Source organism: Schistocerca serialis, chromosome 5, assembly GCF_023864345.2.
Source record: "Schistocerca serialis cubense isolate TAMUIC-IGC-003099 chromosome 5, iqSchSeri2.2, whole genome shotgun sequence".
Lineage (NCBI taxonomy): Eukaryota > Metazoa > Arthropoda > Insecta > Orthoptera > Acrididae > Schistocerca > Schistocerca serialis.
In genome coordinates this window covers 220,593,122-220,610,948 of record NC_064642.1, presented here as the reverse complement: position 1 = coordinate 220,610,948, position 17,827 = coordinate 220,593,122, and the positions used below count along the sequence as shown (strand labels likewise).

The 17,827-nt window shown below is 37.9% G+C and overlaps 1 protein-coding gene across 1 annotated transcript; it reads left to right on the top strand.

Annotated features, from left to right (window-relative positions):
- The first annotated feature begins 477 nt into the window (after nucleotides 1–477).
- LOC126481860 (uncharacterized) lies at nucleotides 478–2,348 on the top strand. Its single transcript, XM_050105819.1, has 3 exons — nucleotides 478–514; nucleotides 981–1,163; nucleotides 2,005–2,348. Exons 1-3 carry the CDS (start codon nucleotides 478–480, stop codon nucleotides 2,346–2,348), a joined length of 564 nt encoding a protein of 187 aa, XP_049961776.1.
- Nucleotides 2,349–17,827: the final 15,479 nt, after the last annotated feature.

Genomic DNA, 17,827 nt, shown 5'->3' with positions numbered 1-17,827 from the left:
TCCGAATGATGCCGAGTCGTGCTGAATGATTACGGCCGCCAGATGGGAGTCAAGTGGAGGATGCGTGTGAACAAAGGAAGCTCGGAACGAACAAACGAAGACTTGCGTCTCACGACCCGCTGGTCGCGATGCTGATTGGCTGGCAGTTAAACTCATGACGTCATATACAGTAGCCAATCAGAAGCATAGGTCACATCTGAGCGAATGCAACATCTTTGCTACACAGTTGATGTGAGCGAATATCCTTGCTACGTGTGAGAGTGAGTTATTTCGTTGGAATGGCTGGTTCTGTTGCTTGTTATGTATGTGATAGAGAATATTCAGCAAGGAAGCATTGGAATGTTCATTTGAGAAATGTGCATAAAATTCAGCCAGGTGAAGAAGGTATGATAAAGTGCTCAAAAGGTGACTGCAGCTTTAAATGCAATTTTTTTGGCTAAGTTGCGCCTACACGTGGAGCAGGAGCACATGGTTGAGATGGTAAAAGAAATTAGTGAATTTCAAACGAAGGACGGTAAGTAAAGTGTACACTGCCTACTTAAATTAATATCGTCGATTATTATTACATACTTGTCTGACCTGTGGCCATTAGATCTTGTTTTTGTTGGTCAATAGAACATGTGTCTATTTGAAAGCCTGAAAAGACGCATTTCACATTAACTGTAAACTTACTGTCTGCTACATTAAGTGTAAGTTAAATTGTTGTAAATTTAAATGATTAAAATCACACCGGTAACTCGTGAGGGTATCTAACAGTGCAGGTTTTTTTTACTCCTGCTGTGTACTTTGCACTTGTTGAATCTGAATGCAATTGTCTTTCATCGATGCTTTTGTTTTAGACTTTATGAAGTGGAAGTCTGAGGAGGAGAGAAAAACAAAAAGTAGTTTTGTCTCTAGTTATGGCACTAATCGTTTAAAGGATGGCACTGCAAAAGCCACCTTTGTATGCCACAGAAGTGGCACATTTTCTTCGAAATCAGGTGGCGAAAGGTTGTGTAAGTCACAGGGCACTTGCAAGATAGGAAACCATTGCGTTGCTGCCATAGAGCTTCACGAAGAAGAAAGTGGAATCTGTAGTGTCATTTACTACAGAACACATTTCGGCCACGACCAGAACATTGCTTTTCTGCATCTCAGTGGTTCTGATAGAGAAGCCATCGCTGGTGAGTATTAACTTAATTGTAGAATTTTGCTGGCCTTTCAGTGATCCCCAAGTAAATATGGTGTGAAAGTTTCAGAATCCATTTTCAGGCTTGCTTTTAGTTATATGTAGTTGACTTTTATTATTTTTGCAGTGAAGGAGCATTGTTTTTTACTGCTGAGTAATTTGTGATGTTAGCATGAAAGCAGTTGTAAAAGACCAATTGTTGTGATCCATATTGACCACAATTTTTGGTGACCGTAATGCCATGTACTTAGGTGTGTGTGAGAGCAGGTGTAATGCATTACAGTAATACAAGTGTGGAAATAAGTTCTGAAATACTTATGTGTTGCGCTGTGTTATTGCTTGTGCCATAGTAATCGATTTAAGAATAGATCATTAATGCATCTAATAGACTAAAGGCAGTACATTTATTGTTTCTTGTCCAGCATGTTAAACATGGTGGATCAGGGCACTTGCAACTACAATAATGGATTTGAGACTAGACAAAAGCATCAGTTACAATTCTCTGACATGTACTTGTAGACCTCGTAACCATTTGAAAATAGCCTTGGTAGCTGAAACTGAGAAATATCACATTGCGACAGGTGCTTTAATCAGGTCTGTTTATTCTCCCATCCCCAGTGTGTTAATAGTATCTTCAATACTGTTGGAAGGGTACACTGAATATACTGTTAAGCCATTTGTTAAGCTATCTAGTTTATAAGTACTTAGCAACTGTTATACTGCATGAATTTATTTTATTGGGGGTGGTTAACTACAGTGTCCTTTCTGAATACTGTTTTCATGTACATTCTCGGAATTGGCCTCTTTGTAGTTGGAGTAATTTCAAAATGTTGCAGGTAAAATTGCTGAGGGGGTCACTTTCCAGAGAATTCTGGATGATGTGCGGGACTCAGTTCATTCCAGCGGAGTGGAGAGGCTGCATCTCCTGACTCGGTATGACCTTCATAACATTAAGAGAGACTTCGCCATTGGTGATGATCAGCAGCATAACATTGATGAAGTCAGTGTTAGTATGTGGCTGGAGAAAATGAAAGACTGTGTTCTCCTCTATAAGAAAGAAGGCGAGGCCAGGGAAGATTTTGACAGGACTGACTCGGTGATAGTGTTAATGACTGACTACCAGAAGCAGTTAGGACAAAATATTGTATGTGTAGACTCCACACATTGTACAAATGCTTAGAAACTGTTGGTGACCACATTGTTAGTGGTAGACGATTTTGGTTCATGTATGCCTGTAGCATTCTGTGTTTCAAATCGGGAGACTACTTACATAATGACTCATTTCTTTAGTGCTGTGAAAGAGAGAGCTGGCATCATAAAAACGTCTGTATTCATGTCCGACGACACTAATACTTTCCGTAGTGCATGGTCACGAGTCATGGAACCTGCAGAAAATAATCTACTGTGTGCTTGGCACATAGACCGCAGCTGGCGGAATAATTTGAAGTAAGTCCATGGCAATGAAGAAAAGAAAGCACTTGTGCACAAAGCTCTTCGTACATTGCTTGAAGAAGCGGATATAGACAATTTTAATGAGCTGCTGGAATCGTTCGTCGGGCAACTTCAAGCAGATGAAGGTACAAGAGACTTTGGTGTACATTTCTCATCAAATTACTTATTCCGGCCTCAGCAGTGGGCATACTGTCACCGTTGCAATCCGGGTATAAATACAAATATGCACCTTGAAGCAATGCATAGAGTTTTAAAATATTGTTATCTAGAGGGAAAAACAAACAATAGACTTGACAGACTACTTGTTGTGTTGATGAAATTGGTGCGTAACAAACTGTGTGCTTGAATGGTTAAATTGTATAAGGGTGGCCATTCATATAGAATAAATCTTATTGAGGCTCTTCATAAAGCTTCATGTAGTATTAAGGAGAATGACATTACAGTCAATACTGATGGTACAAAGTTTCATGTGAAATCCCAAACACATTGTGGTGTAACACATACTGTGATTTTAAATAACATTGAATGTAAATTGGAGTGCAAGTTGAAGTGCTCCAAATGTAATATATGTATACATGCTTTCAGTTGTTCTTGTGCGGACAGTTTAATTCATTTGAACATATGCAAGCACATTCATGCAGTGTCAATGACGTATGCATTACAAAGTGCCACATTTACACCAAGTGAAGCAACGGTGACAGAAGAGGCTTCTGCCATTTTGTGTTCACTGCAAACAAATACTGATGATCATGAGAACACATCTCTGGCCCGAGAACTAGTGTCCACATACCAAATTTTGATTAACCATGTCGATGTCGGTTCAGGTGAAGTGTCCACAGAAATCCTGAAGTCACTGCAGAAGGATGCAGCTCATTCGCTGTCACTTTTTCAATCAGACTGCTGGGAAGCTCCACGACGCCCCAGCAACGAGAAGGTAAAAGTGCAATGAAGACCTGGTAAATGTAACAAACAGCCAAAGGGCAGTTTGAAGAAACCAACTCTTGCTGAAAAAGCAAATATTGTTTCGGCACTGAGGCAGCCTGAAAGTGAAATATTAAATGTTCACGTACATTCTGACCATAATTACTGTCGGTACTAAGTATTAGTTGTGTGTGTGCCTCTGTACATTCCATGGTTTGTAGGCCTACTGGGGAAACTCGCCATGTAAAACAAAGAGTAACGCATTGTACTTGGTACCCCTGTTGGTGATGTGGAAACCCAAGTGATATTAATAAAGAAAATAAAAACTTTTGCAGTGTTGTCTTTCAATTGATACTTTTATCCTTTTATTTGCATGTGCAATTAAAACCTTGATTACATTAAAATGAATTGCTGTGTAACTAGTGGAGAAAATTGACGTCTGCAGAGCCAGTGTGACATGAATTTGAAGCCCCTTATCACATGATGTACTGAAGTCTGTTGTAACAATACATTGCAAAATAAAATTGCTTGCATAAAAATTAAAAAGATATTTTTCACTTCTGAATCACATTTCAATTTGGTTCATTACCAAGAGTTCGACAGAATAAAATTCAGTGCACTTAAGCTAAGTATCTGATGCTCCCTTATATTTATTTAAAGGCTCTGAATGTAGAAACTTCCTGAAAAATTTTGTATGTGCATTCCTACAGTAATTGACCAAGGAAATTCGTGGTAAATTTTTAGAGTTTGTAGTCTCATGTGCTTTACATTTAGCAATTATATTTTTAGATTTATATACATTTACTTGTCTTCAGTACCTTTTGAGATTCATCTTTCAGAATAGGAGTTTTTATGTAGATAGCAAAGAGGAAAGCTTTAAACTATTTTGCAGTCATTCGCCCAATTTTTATTGGTACAGAAGATGCTGTAACTGGTTCTTTCAGTACAGCAGTTGTTACAAGTTGGCCTTTAAGAGACTTTACAGTAATGTAGAGAAGAATTTCATCATTACTGCATAAAGGTAATCCTATTTTCATGGATATTAATTGTGCGCTTTCTTTCACTGGATATTCTTTACAAGTTGTCAGTGGCTTTTTTTAAACAGACAATAAATGTGTCTGAGCTGCAGTACCTGTACTTACAGTAAAGATGTTTCACCTGTTTTTTGTTCACACTTCACTGATGAGAACACCTCATTCCTGTTTTTGCAGTTTTAGAACATTTTTGAGAGTGCAAGTGGAATTTGCATTTGCTATGCTGGTCAGTTTCTTCCTTTTTTTAGCTACACATATTTCTCAACATGATATGTTTCAAAAGTAAGAATTTTACTTCAAAATGGACACTATGCTGCTAGGATATTGAGAGCAATAGAGGTAATAATTGATTCTGAGACACCAGAGATTGTGTGAAAATGGACTGGAAGAAAATGTAATCAAGATGTACAACGTTCTTCTATTTGTAAGGTATGTGACTATTCAGACTTTCCATGTAGTAATTCCATGGAAATGCTTTAATTGCTAAAAACTTTATGGGTTTTGTGTCGTCATCAGATAATTGTGGCAAATTTACAAGAAAGACAAATTATAAAAGCTAATACATAATAATTATGAGGCAAAAGTAACATCAGGAATGAAAATACATACTGGGTACAAGTACCTACAATATGCTTAGGCAGGTTCATATGAGTTAGCAATACAAGAAAAACACACCGTCTCGTACGCAATTGCTGGTAGGCAACATTTGGAACAGAAGATATTATCTGGGAGCTTCATGTCAGACTGAAGACAGCGGACTTGATTGTATTGTTTTTAACTTGCACCAGATGGCATTGATGTCAAAGATTGAGACAAACCAAGACATAGCTTTTATAATACACAAAACAATGTAATTATTCCACATTTTTGGATACAAGAGACTTGCCATGTTTCAGTGGACAGGGACATAAGGGAGGCAGAGTTGCTATATATTTAAACAGAAAGGTACAGGATACCACTTTGTGGACAGACAGAAACATACAGAAATTGTCTTGAAGCAGTGGCTATACAGAGAAAGGAAGAAGAGTTTAATACTAGGGCAGTACTGATCTCCAAGTTGTCAGGTAAGACATTTTCTCAAATAACTGTATGTACTACTAGAAAGGATACCAGAGAATTCCCTTAAATAATAGTAGTAGATGATAGTATAAAAACACTAGAAGGCAGTTCTCAATCAAGAGACTTATATGATCTAATCAGATCTTCACAACCTACATTGACAGTGGGGGGGGGGGGGGGGGGGGGGCATGCTGCTGTTCCACCATTAGCAACACTGGTAAATCATGTCATCAGTCTATACAAGAAGTTCATGTATTAAATATTAATTTCAGACCATTGCAAGTTGTTGATAGAAATAATTGACAAATCAAAACACAATGCATTTACATTTATGGATATAAGACAGTAAAAATAAATAAATATGTTACATTTAGCTCAGAAAAATGGAGTAATAATAATAATATTTTATTGTCATTCAGCTTGTTAAAGCAATAGACAAAGTGAAGAAAATACATTTCCCTGTGTATTTTAGTTTGTGTGAAACGGACAAAAGTAGACACCACATGTTACGAAGCAGTACTTTCCTCTTAAAAAATTCAACAACAGTGTAAAAAGGATCAATTACTAGTAGCTTATACAATTTCACTTTAAAAACATTTACAGTTAAATCTTTAAAATCTTTGCTTAGTCTGTTAAATGTACTTAGTCCAAGGACTAGGTAGGAGTTCTCTGATTTACATAGTCTATGACATGGCATGTCTACACGTGTTCTGTTTCTAGTATTATGGGTATGACTATCACTTCTCAACACAAATTTTGAAACATCGTTTCTAATGTACAACAGAACATTATAAATGAATAGTTTTACTACTGTTACACATTGCAATTTAACAAACGTAGGTTTACAGTGTTCTGATTTACTGGAATCAGTAATTATTCTCAATACTTTCTTCTGCAAAAGCAAAATATCATTTATGTGACAATTCCTGCCCCACAATAAAACTCCACATGATAAAATGCTTGGAAGAAAGCAAAATATGCTGATCTTACATAGTTATATGGAACATATCTTTTTAAATTCCTAATTAAATAAATAACTCTTGAAAGTCTACCTGATATATTTCAATTTGTTATCAGTTGTAACACCTAAAATTTCAACAGTTTCTAGTTCATGGTGCTTACGGATCTCCGAGCTAATGAGAAGTTCCTGGGTTTTACTTTTAGCAAAAAACCATTTGCTCTGAACCGTAATGAAGATTAAGTAAGGGTATTTTTAGTCAATGTTTTCAGTATGGCTAGATCTGTGCTTTTATTTCGAAAAGTTGTGTCATCAGCATACAGTATTGTGTGAGAGTTTGTGAATAAAGGTAGATAAAATATTCTGAGCTGTTGTTCATCAACATTGGTTAGCGTCCATGTTTCGCATCCATAGGTTACAGCTGGCCTGATCATGATCTTATATAGTTGCAGTTTCAGCTGCCTGTTTAATAATCTAGAGAACAGCAACTTCTTAAACATGGGAACATCCATTACAACTTAGGATGTGCAGTGTTATTTCAGTTAACATGGAATTTATGCTGTTAATATTAGAGCCCAAATAGTCAAAGTTCTGCATATGTTCAAAATTGAAACCGTCTGCTAATAATCTATCCAAGTTATTATTTTCCTTCCTGGTGAAATTCATGTACTTAGTCTTTGTTTCATTTACAGAAAGACCTCTTGGTCCTGTCGCTTCTTTCATCTCACATATTGTCCTCTCTAGTGATACCTTTCTTATACTAATAATTGTTAGATCATTGGCATAAGCACATATCTGAGTCGACATTGTGCCTATGTAACCAGATATCTGAAGCTTCCGCGTGGCTGCTTCAAGAGTCAGATTGCAAAGCATTGTAGAGAGTGCGTCCCCTTGTCTGACACCTTTACTAATGCTAAACCAATTGGTCAGATCTCCATCCACTCGCACTGCAGCCTTGGAACCAGCCAATATTGCTTGAATAAGTGAGACATACTTCGATGGTATACCAAGTAGCAGCAACTCATTTAACATTTGTGCTCCATCTAGACTATCAAAGGCATGCTTGAAGTCTACACAGAGGTTATGAAGCTCAATGTTATACTCATATGTATTTTCATGTATTTATCTAAACACAAATATCTGGTCTGTTGTTGATCTATTAGGCTGAAATCCATACTGTTACTCCCCCAAAATATCTTTTGAATATGGTGCTAACCTGTTGTAGATAATACTAGAGAAGATCTGATAGGTTACATTCAGCAAGGTAATTCCACCGTAATTTGAACAGCAGGTCTTGTCTCCCTTCTTGTGTATTGGTTGGATTACAGCTAAGGTCCATTCTTCTGGCATTCTTTTCTGATTCCATTTCAACTTAATAAGTTTGTGGATTCACTTATGAAGATCAGTTCCCCCATTTTTAGCAGTTCTAAAATTATTTCATTGGTTCCTGGTGCTTTATAATTTTTTAAAGAATGCACTACCTTCCGTACTTCCTCTAATGTTGGTTCCTCTATTTCTGGATCTACGGTATAATAGAGTGGCTGTCCATTCCTGGTAGGATTGCCCTCCAAAATTACCCTTGTATTATTCTCTCCATCTATCCAAAACATCATGTTTATCTGTCAGCAAATTTCCCTCTTTGTCCTTACAAGCTGTTATTTTTGGTCTATGTTCTCGAGTTTCTTTTTTGTAGTATTTTCTGCTTTCATTCCTTTTGTACTGCTCTTCAATCTCTTATTTCTTCATGGCTTCCCTTTTTCTCCTCCTGCATACCCTTGTTGCCTCTATTCTCTTTTCATTATATAATGCCTGATTTGATCTAGTATTCTGCTGAAAGCATTTCAGCCTTACTTCCTTTTTCTGTTCCACTGCCTGTCTACATTCATCATACGAGTCTTCATACCTAAGTCTCCTCGCTTCTCCCAGTATTTCATCCGCTGTTGTCCTAATGACATCTTTAATAGAGCTCTATTCTTTGTCTATATCATCTCCACCATCTTTTGTTTGTAACTTCTGTCTCAATCTGTCTGGGTACTCCTCAACAGTAGACCTATCTTTCAGTTGTTCTATATTCCATTTCTTTACTCTGGTACTACTTCCTATGGCAGCCATGCCAAGTTTCTGTCTCACTTTGGCTCTAAATCTACTTGGTAACTCTGCCATTTATGCTTAAGTGCCTGGCAGAGGGTTCATCGAACCATTTTCATACTATTTCTGTGCCATTCCACTCTCGAATGGCGTGTGGGAAAAATGAACACCTAAATCTTTCCGTTTGAGCTCTAATTTCTCTTATTTTATTATGATGATCATTTCTCCCTACTCAGGTGGGTATTGTGTTCGGAAGAGAAAGTTGGTGATTGAAATTTTGTAAATAGATCTTGCCGCAAAGAAAACCGCCTTTGTTTCAGTGACTGCCACCCCAACTTGCGTATCATGTCAGTGACACTCTCACCCCTATTGTGCGATAACACGAAACGAGCTGCCCTTCTTTGCACTTTTTCGATGCCTTCCATCAATCCTACCTGGTAAACATCCCATACCATGCAGCAATATTCCAGCAGAGTACGGACAAGTGTAATGTAGGCTGTCATTTTAGTGGGTTTGTTGCATCTTCTAAATGTTATGCCAACAAAGCGCAGTCTTTGTTTTGCCTTCCCCACAATATTATCTATGTGGTATTTTCAATCTATGTTGCTCGTAATTGTAATTCCTAGGTATTTAGCCCTTAGATTTTCGTGATTTGTCATACACCCAAAATTTATTGGATTTCTTTTAGTACCCATGTGGATGACCTCGCACTTTTCTTTGTTTAGTGCCAATTGCCACTTTTCGCACTGTACAGGAATTTTGAATCATTTTCTAATTGGAATCGATCTTCTGATGGTTTTACTAGACAGTAAATTACAGCGTCATCTGCAAACAATCTAAGGGGCTGCTCAGATTACCACCTAGAACGTTTATGTAAGTCAGGAACAGCAGAGGGCCTAAGACACTACCTTGCGAAACGCCAGATATCACTTCTGTTCTACTCAATGATTTACCATCTATCACTATGAACTGTGACCTTTCTGAGAGGAAATCACGAATCCAGTCACACAACTGAGACGATACTCCATATGCAAGCAATTTGATTAATAGTCACTTGGGAGGAACGGTATCAAAAGCCTTCCGGAAATCTAAGTAAGTAACGGTCAGAATTAGCTCCTTGGACAGTGCGCTCATTTTGCATATTAGACGCTCACATCTTTGATATAAATATATGGTCTATTTGGTTTGCTTCCTTTGTTTCTGGTATTTTCCATGTCCCTTTGTAGATATTTTTCCTTGGAAAATAGGTACTTACTGCCTTCAACTTGTTTGCAGAAGCAAACTGGGCAACCCTCGTACCATTATTATTACTTTCATCATGCAGACTTTCCTTACCAAACAGACTTCCGAGTGCCTCTTCCTTTCCCAGTGTGGCGTTCATAGGTCATATCGACAATGAACAACTTAATCTTTGACCTTAGATCGCTCTTCCGAGCCGCGATATTAATTCATTCAGTCTGTATTTGTGTCTCGTGTCATGTACATGTGTCCGACTACAGTAAATATATATACTTATGTGCAGACATCTGTGGAAAAGTTTGTTCAGTATACCTCTATACACATCCCATTCCCATACCAGTTTTCCATTATAGTCGCCAAACTATTTTGGGATCGTATCTGGGTATTCTGTCGCGCACCTCCTGTAGTTTATCATAGAAGATGTCTACAGTATCTTCATCTGATTCTTCTGTTGGTGCATATACATCAACAAAGGTCACACTGTGAAATCTGCCTTTCATACGCAGAGTACATATCTTTCATTATATGGGGTAAAGGTGATAACTGATTTACGCACATCCTTGGAGACTATAAACCCAACTCCATACTCCCCTAGTCTTTCATCTTTTCCTGAAAAGTACATCAAGAATGTCTGCTTATAAATCTCTCCTCATCCCTTCCACCTGATTTCGTGCGGTGCAAAATCTCCCATTCCATACCTTAGCACCTCTTCTGCAACACTATTCATCACTCCTGTTTGCAACAGCGTGCGCACGTTCCATGATCCAAATATAAGCGTTCATAAATCCATATTCCCGTTTCCTAGCAGTTTGTCTACGTAGGGGCAGTGTGGCATTCCTTGTTGAATTATTCGCAATAATAGATTTTTTACAAGGCACACAAAGCCTGTGCTCAACTCCCAACCTGGAGGACCAGGCTTTCATTTCGGGGTTAGCTCCCCTAGAGGGGTTGACAACCTATAGAGTCCCCCTTACCCTATGGTGTGGGGCACACTTCGTCTAGCTCCTCAGTCGAGGCCACTCTGGCTTGGGTGACCCTGCCAGTAGCTACACTACCACTGGTACAGCTCTCAACCTCATCACAGCACACAAAGCCTCCCACGCAGTGCTATAGGTGCCTACAATAAGGTGGTGGCCCCTGGGAGGGTATCATTAATCATTAACAGAAACAATAAAGATCCGAGCACTGACACTTGTAGCATTCCAGATCTAATAAAAACCAAATTTTACTTCTCTCTACCAGTGCACACAACTTGTTGGCAGTTCTCTAGGAAAGATTTAAACATATTTATACTGTTGCCATCAAAACCATAATAGAGTACCTTATTCAACAAAGTATTATGCTCTACACCAGTGGTTCCTAACAGGGGGTCTGCAGATCCCCTGGGGTCCGCGAGCTATGCCAGAGGGGTCCTCAAGATGCAATTAAAATAAAAAATATATTTCATATGATAACAGATTTTCTGTTTTGGCCGCTTCCTGCATGAGCAGAGCTTTAGCGAATGCTAACTTCTGCGCCTAGCATCTTCCTAGAGCCAACTGACACTAGCACACTTAGTGCACAACTATAATTAACTAGAGGCAAATAGTTCTGTTGTATGCTGTTAGACAGTGTGCGCATCCTCTTTGCAGCTGACAACTGACAGTCACTTTACACAGAAACTCGCATTTCAGATGACAATCGGTCATTGTTAATTTATTGCCAGAGCTTTCACAGACCACGTTGTTTACATATTCAATATTCTGTATTAAAACAGTAGTGTTTGTAAAGCATTGTTTTTCGTGGAAGCTACGGTTCGCGTAGTTAAAAACAGACCGTTGGTTAAAAAGTGGTTCATTAAAACGAGGAAAGCCTACAGATGAAGGGGAAGATAATGCATCTGATGTTCCTGCAAGTAAGTGAGTGACTCTAGAATCGAAGTTGTCAGTGTCCATTGAACCTAAATTGTCGACATCCCTTGAACCTAACCCTTCCAACAACAGTGTTAAGCTTACTGGAAAAATTAGAAAATATAACTCTGATTACTGGGAATTCGGTTTTACTTTCACTTGACCTGAGCAGCAGACTAAACCTCAATGTGTAATTTGCTATGAAAGCCTTTCGAATGAATGTATGAAACCAGCAAATCTCTGGTGCCATCTTGAAACAAAGCACGCAGAGTACAAAAGTAAGTCATTAGATTTTTTCATAAATAAATTAAGAGAGTTGAAAATATCTCACAAAACAATTACCAAACACTGTGGTGCAAATATAAATGAAAATGCAACCCTTGCGTCTTACGAGGTGGCTCAGCTTGTTGCTAAATGTGGGAAAAACCACACAATTGCTGAGGAACTTATACTGCCATCAGCAGTAGTACATTGCAAGAGAATGTTAGGTGATGCCGCTGCTAAGATAACAGGAACTGTCCCACTCTCAAATAATACTGTTCAAAGACAAATTACTGATATGGCAGTTAACGTGGAAGAAACATTGCTGGCTAGACTTTGCATGAGTGACATGTACACTCTACAATTGGATGAAAGCACAGACATATTAAAAAAAGCCATAATGTTGGTTTTCGCATGATTCTTAAGGGAGGGCCAAGTGTTCGAAGATTTTCTTTTTTCATGCGAACTACTGCATACAACAGCAGGCAATATTTTTACTGCATTAAATAATTATCTCAATGAACATGATGACACCTGGAGAAATGTGTAGGCTTGTCGACGGATAGAGCAAAGTCAATGGCTGGCAAAAAAACAGGACTTCTACCTCATATTAAAGCAGTAGCCCCTGAGGTGAAATGGACTTACTGTTGTATCCATCGTGAAGGCTTAGTAGCCCAAAGATAGCCTGAACCTTTGCAAAAGATACTTAACGAAGTAGTACAAATCATCAACTACATTAAAACTCGACATCTGCAATCCAGATTGTTTCCTTTGTTGTGTAAAGAGATTGGCAGTGAACATGAGCAGCTTCTTATTCATACGGAAGTAAGATGGCTTTCCCGAGGTAGGATCTTGTCGAGAGTTTTTGAATTTAGAGATGAGCTTCGTGTCTTCCTTCATGACACAAAGTACGCGGATTTTCTCACGAACTTCTCTTGGCTTTGCTCAGTTGTGTACTTAGCTGATGCATTTGAACACTTGAATGTGTTAAACTTGAGTTTACAAGGAAAAATGTAGACATGTTCAAAGTTGAGGATAAGATTAGTGCTATGGTCAAAAAGTGTCAGATCTGGCTGGGCGTCAAGGATAGAAAACGAGTCACTAACTAACTTTACTACTTTAAAACAATTCTTGGAGTCATCAGAGTAGAGTTTGCCTGACCAGATCAAGATCTATGTAGCCGAGCATCTACGCAACCTAGCCACCACTTTTAGAGAGTATTTCCCTGAACCTGACGACAGATGGATTCAAAATCCCTCCAGCTGTGAAGAAATAGACAAAATCCAAGGCCTCACTGAAGAAGAGCAAGATCAAGTTGTGGATCTGTCCAGCTGTGGTATGATGATAAACATTTTCATTGGTGATAAAATTACAGACTTCAGGGCAACAGCACGCAAGGACTACAAGAAACTTGGAGATAATGCAATGAAAAAAATCCTTCCATTTGCAACAACATATTGGTGTGAGCAAGCATTATCTTCCATGTGGTTCATGAAAAACAAAATATAGGAATCGGCTCGACGTGCGGTCGGATTTCAGAGTGAAAGTTTCAAGTTTGGAACCTAATATTTCAGAAATAAGGGACTCAGAGTTCAGATTGAACTCATCTCATTAAGAACTGAAAATTAAAACTAATTGTATACTGATAGAGTACTCTGTTGTAACTGTATTTTTTCAAATAAATAATACCTTGTATGAAATTAGTGTTTTCTTATTTTTCACACGTCTGCTCAATGCAATCTCAAGTTTAGTACACTTGAAAGACCAATACACTCAGTTTAAATTTTTCCCTGTCATTTTCAGTTCATACTCAATTTTTTTAAGGACTTTGTTATGCTGAACACCCAGATTTGAAGGCAAAGATTTTGAGCAATAATCAAAAATTTAACAATAACGATGATGGCTAAATTGAAAAAGTTTTAAGCCCAATATTTTTTCAATAATGAATATGTCAATGTTTTTTCTAAGTACCAAAATAGAAAACTTACAAAAAGACTCTTAATTTGGCTTTTTAGGTACCAATCATGTTCGATGAGGGGGTCCTTGAGAAAATTTTGTTGGGAAGCCCTGCTCTATACAGCCAAAAGCTCTGCTCAGGTCACAAAACATAGCCAGAGCATAGTCCCTAACCTCGAACACAACTAGGACAAATTTTACTTGTGAATCCATTGAGTCAGTTGTGCATTTACCTTTCCTGAACCCAAATTGTTTATCATTGATTTGCCGAAATAAACACTAACTTTTTTTATACATTATTGTTTCAAAAATTTTAGAAGAAAAATGAGTTATGGATATGAGCCTATAGCTAATGGGACAGTTCTTTTCAACTTTTTTATATATGGGCACAACTCTAGAAATATTTAGTTTCTCATTGAACTTATTTTCATCTAGAGATTTATTTACACAATAAGTTAAAGGATAAATTACACAGTCAATAGCATCTTTAAACAAATTACATGACAAATCATAGTAATCAACACTAGCCAAAGATTTGAAATTTTTACCTATTTTCAGGATCGTACTTGGACACACTCCTGTGAAAGTGCTAGGGAAAGGCTTTTCTAAGCAGTTGTAGCTGATACTAACTGCACTTTCGGGAGGTCATTTATTAACTACTAATTTCTTCAAGAAAACTAGTGTTCTATGGGTTGGAGCTTGGAATGTCAAAGTGGCAGGTAGGTTAGAAAATTTAAAAAGGGAAATGGTCGGGTTAAAGCTAGATTTAGTGAATTAGTGAGGTTCGGTAGCAGCGGGAACAAGACTTCTGGTCAGGTGAACACAGCATTATGAACAGAAAATCAAGCAGGGGTAATGCAGGAGTAGGTTTAATAATGAATAAAAAACTGGAGCATGGATAAGCTACTACGAATAGCATAGTGAATGCATTATTGTAGCCAAGGTAGACATGAAGCCCAGGCCTACCACAGTATTACAAGTTTATATGCCAACTAGCTCCACAGATGACGAAGAGATTGAAGAAACGTATGACATTAAAAAAATTATTCACATAGTGAAGGGAGCTGAAACTTTTATAGCCATGGGGGACTGGAATTTGATAGTAGAAAAATAAAGAGAAAGAAAAGTAGTAGGTAAATATGGAATGGGGGTAAGGAATGAGAGAGGAAGCTGCCCAGTAGAATTACGCATGGAGCATAGCTTAATCACAGCTAACAATTGGTTTAAGAATCATGAAAGAAGGTTGTATATGTGGGAGAGGCGTCAAGACACTGGAAAATTTCAGATATGTTATACGGTGGTAAGACAGAGATTTAGGAGTCAGGTTTTTCATTGTAAGACATTTTCAGGGACAAATGTGGACTCTGACCACAACTTATTGGTCATGAACTGTAGATTAAAACTGAAGAAACTGCAAAAAGGTGGCAATTTAAAGAGGTGGGACCTGGATAAACTGAAACAACTTGAGGTCGTAGAGAGTTTCCGAGAAAGCGTTAGGGAACAATTGACAAGAATGGGTGAAAGAAATATGGTAGAAGAAAAATAGGTGGGTTTGAGAGATGAAATAGTGAAGGCAGCAGAGGATCAAGTAGGTAAAAAGACGAGGGCTAGAAGAAATCCTTGGGTAACAGAAAAGATACTGAATTTAATTGATGAAAGGAGAAAATATAAAAATGCGGTAAATGAAGCAGGCGAAAAGGAATACAAACGTCTCAAAAATGAGATCGACAGGAAGTGTAAAATGGCTACGCATAGATGGCTAGAAGACAGATGTAAGGATGTAGAGGCTTATATCACCAGGGATAAGATAGATACTGCCTACAAGAAAATTAGAGAGACCTTTGGATAAAAGAGAACAACCTGTATGATTATCAATTGCTCAAATAGAAAACCAGTTCTAAGCAAAGAAGGGAAAGCAGAAAGGAGGAATGGGCATATAGAGGGTCTATACTAGGGTGATGTACTTGTGGGCAATATTATGGAAATGAAAGAGGATATAGATGAAAATGAAAGGGAGATATGATACTGCATGAAGAATTTGACACAGCGGTGAAAGGCCCCAGAAGTAGACAACATTCCATTAGGACTACTGGTAGCCTAGGAAGAGCCAGGGCCATGGCAAAACTCTACCATCTGGTGAGCAAGATGTATAAGACAGACGAAATGTCCTCAGATTTCAGGAAGAATATAGTAATTCCAATCCCAAAGAAAGCAGGTGTTGACTCATGTGACAGTTACTGAACTAACAGTTTAATAAGTCATGGCCGTAAAATACTCACACGAAATCTTTACAAATGAATGGAAAAACTGGAAGAACCCAACAACCCAACCTTGGGGGAGATCACTTTGGATTCCATAGAAATGTAGGAACACATGAGGCAATACTGACCCTACGACTTATCTTAGAAGTTAGATTAAGGAAAGGCAAACTATGTTTCTAGCATTGGTAGACATAGAGAAAGCATTTGACAATGTTGACCGGAATACACTCTTTCGAATTCTGAAGGTGGCAGGGGTAAAATACAGTGAGAAAAAGGCTATTTACAATTTGTACAGAAACCAGGTGGCAGTTATAAGAGTTGAGGGATATGAAAGGGAGCAGTGGTCGGGAAGGGAGTGAGACAGGGTTGTAGCCTCTCCCCAATGTTATTCAATCTGTATAATGAGCAAGCAGTAAAGGAAACAAAAGAAAAATTCGGAGTAGGTATTCAAATCAATGGGGAAGAAATAAAAACTTTGACATATGCCGATGGCATTATAATTCTATCAGAGACAGCAAAGGACATGGAAGAGCTATTGAACAGAATGGACAGTGTCTTGAATGGAGGATATAAGATGAACATCTACAATACCAAACTGAGGATAATGGAATGTAGTCGAATTAAATCAGGTGATGCTGAGGGAATTAGATTAGGAAATAGACACTTAAAGTAGTAGATGAGGTTTGCTATTTGGGGAGCAAAATAAATGATGATGGTTGAAGTAGATAGAATATAAAACGTAGACTGGCTATAGCAAGGAAAACGTTTCTGAAGAAGAGAAATTTGTTAACATTGAGTATAGGTTTAAGTGTCATGAAGTCTTTCCTGAAAGTATTTGTATGGAGTACAGTCATGTATGGATGTGAAACATGGACGATAAATAGTTTAGACAGGATGAGAATACAAAGTTTCAAAAAGTGGTGTTACAGAAGAATCCTGAAGAGTTACATAGATCATGCAACTAATCAGGAGGTACTGAATAGAATTGGGGAGAAGAGGAATTTGTGGCACAACTTGATTGGAAGAATGGATTGGTTTGTAAGACATGTTCTGAGGCATCAAGGGATCACCAATTTAGTATTGGACGGCAGTGTGGAGGGTAAAAATCATAGAGAGAGACCAAGGCATGAATACACTGAGCAGATTCAGAAGGATGTAGGTAGCAGTAGGTGCTGGGAGATGAAGAAGTTTGCACAAGATAGAGTAGCAGGAAGAGCTGCATCAAACCAGTCTCTGGACTGAAGACCACAACAACAATTTCTTCAATGGATTGGATACAAAATTTCTTACATTTGTCTGAGGTTATGGCAATATCATCTTTTTGGTTAGGGTAGACAATAGAGTTAATTTCACTTCCGACTTCTTTGCTTTTTTTCTGTTATTATTTTATTTATTTATTTATTTATTTATTATTATTTTTTTTTACTTTTCATTGTTTAGTATATCATGTAGTTTCTTTGCTTCATTGATTGCCTGCTTATACTTACACTTAGCTCTACCATACAATTCGTTATGCACTTCTGATTTACCAGTTTAGTACA

Bases quoted from the DNA above. Each gene is read 5' to 3' on its own strand.
- LOC126481860 (XM_050105819.1), top strand. From the start codon at position 478: ATGGTAAAAGAAATTAGTGAATTTCAAACGAAGGACG. The intron at 515-980 runs GTAAGTAAAGTG...CTTCGAAATCAG, and splicing joins TGAATTTCAAACGAAGGACG to GTGGCGAAAGGTTGTGTAAG. The intron at 1,164-2,004 runs GTGAGTATTAAC...AAAATGTTGCAG, and splicing joins TGATAGAGAAGCCATCGCTG to GTAAAATTGCTGAGGGGGTC.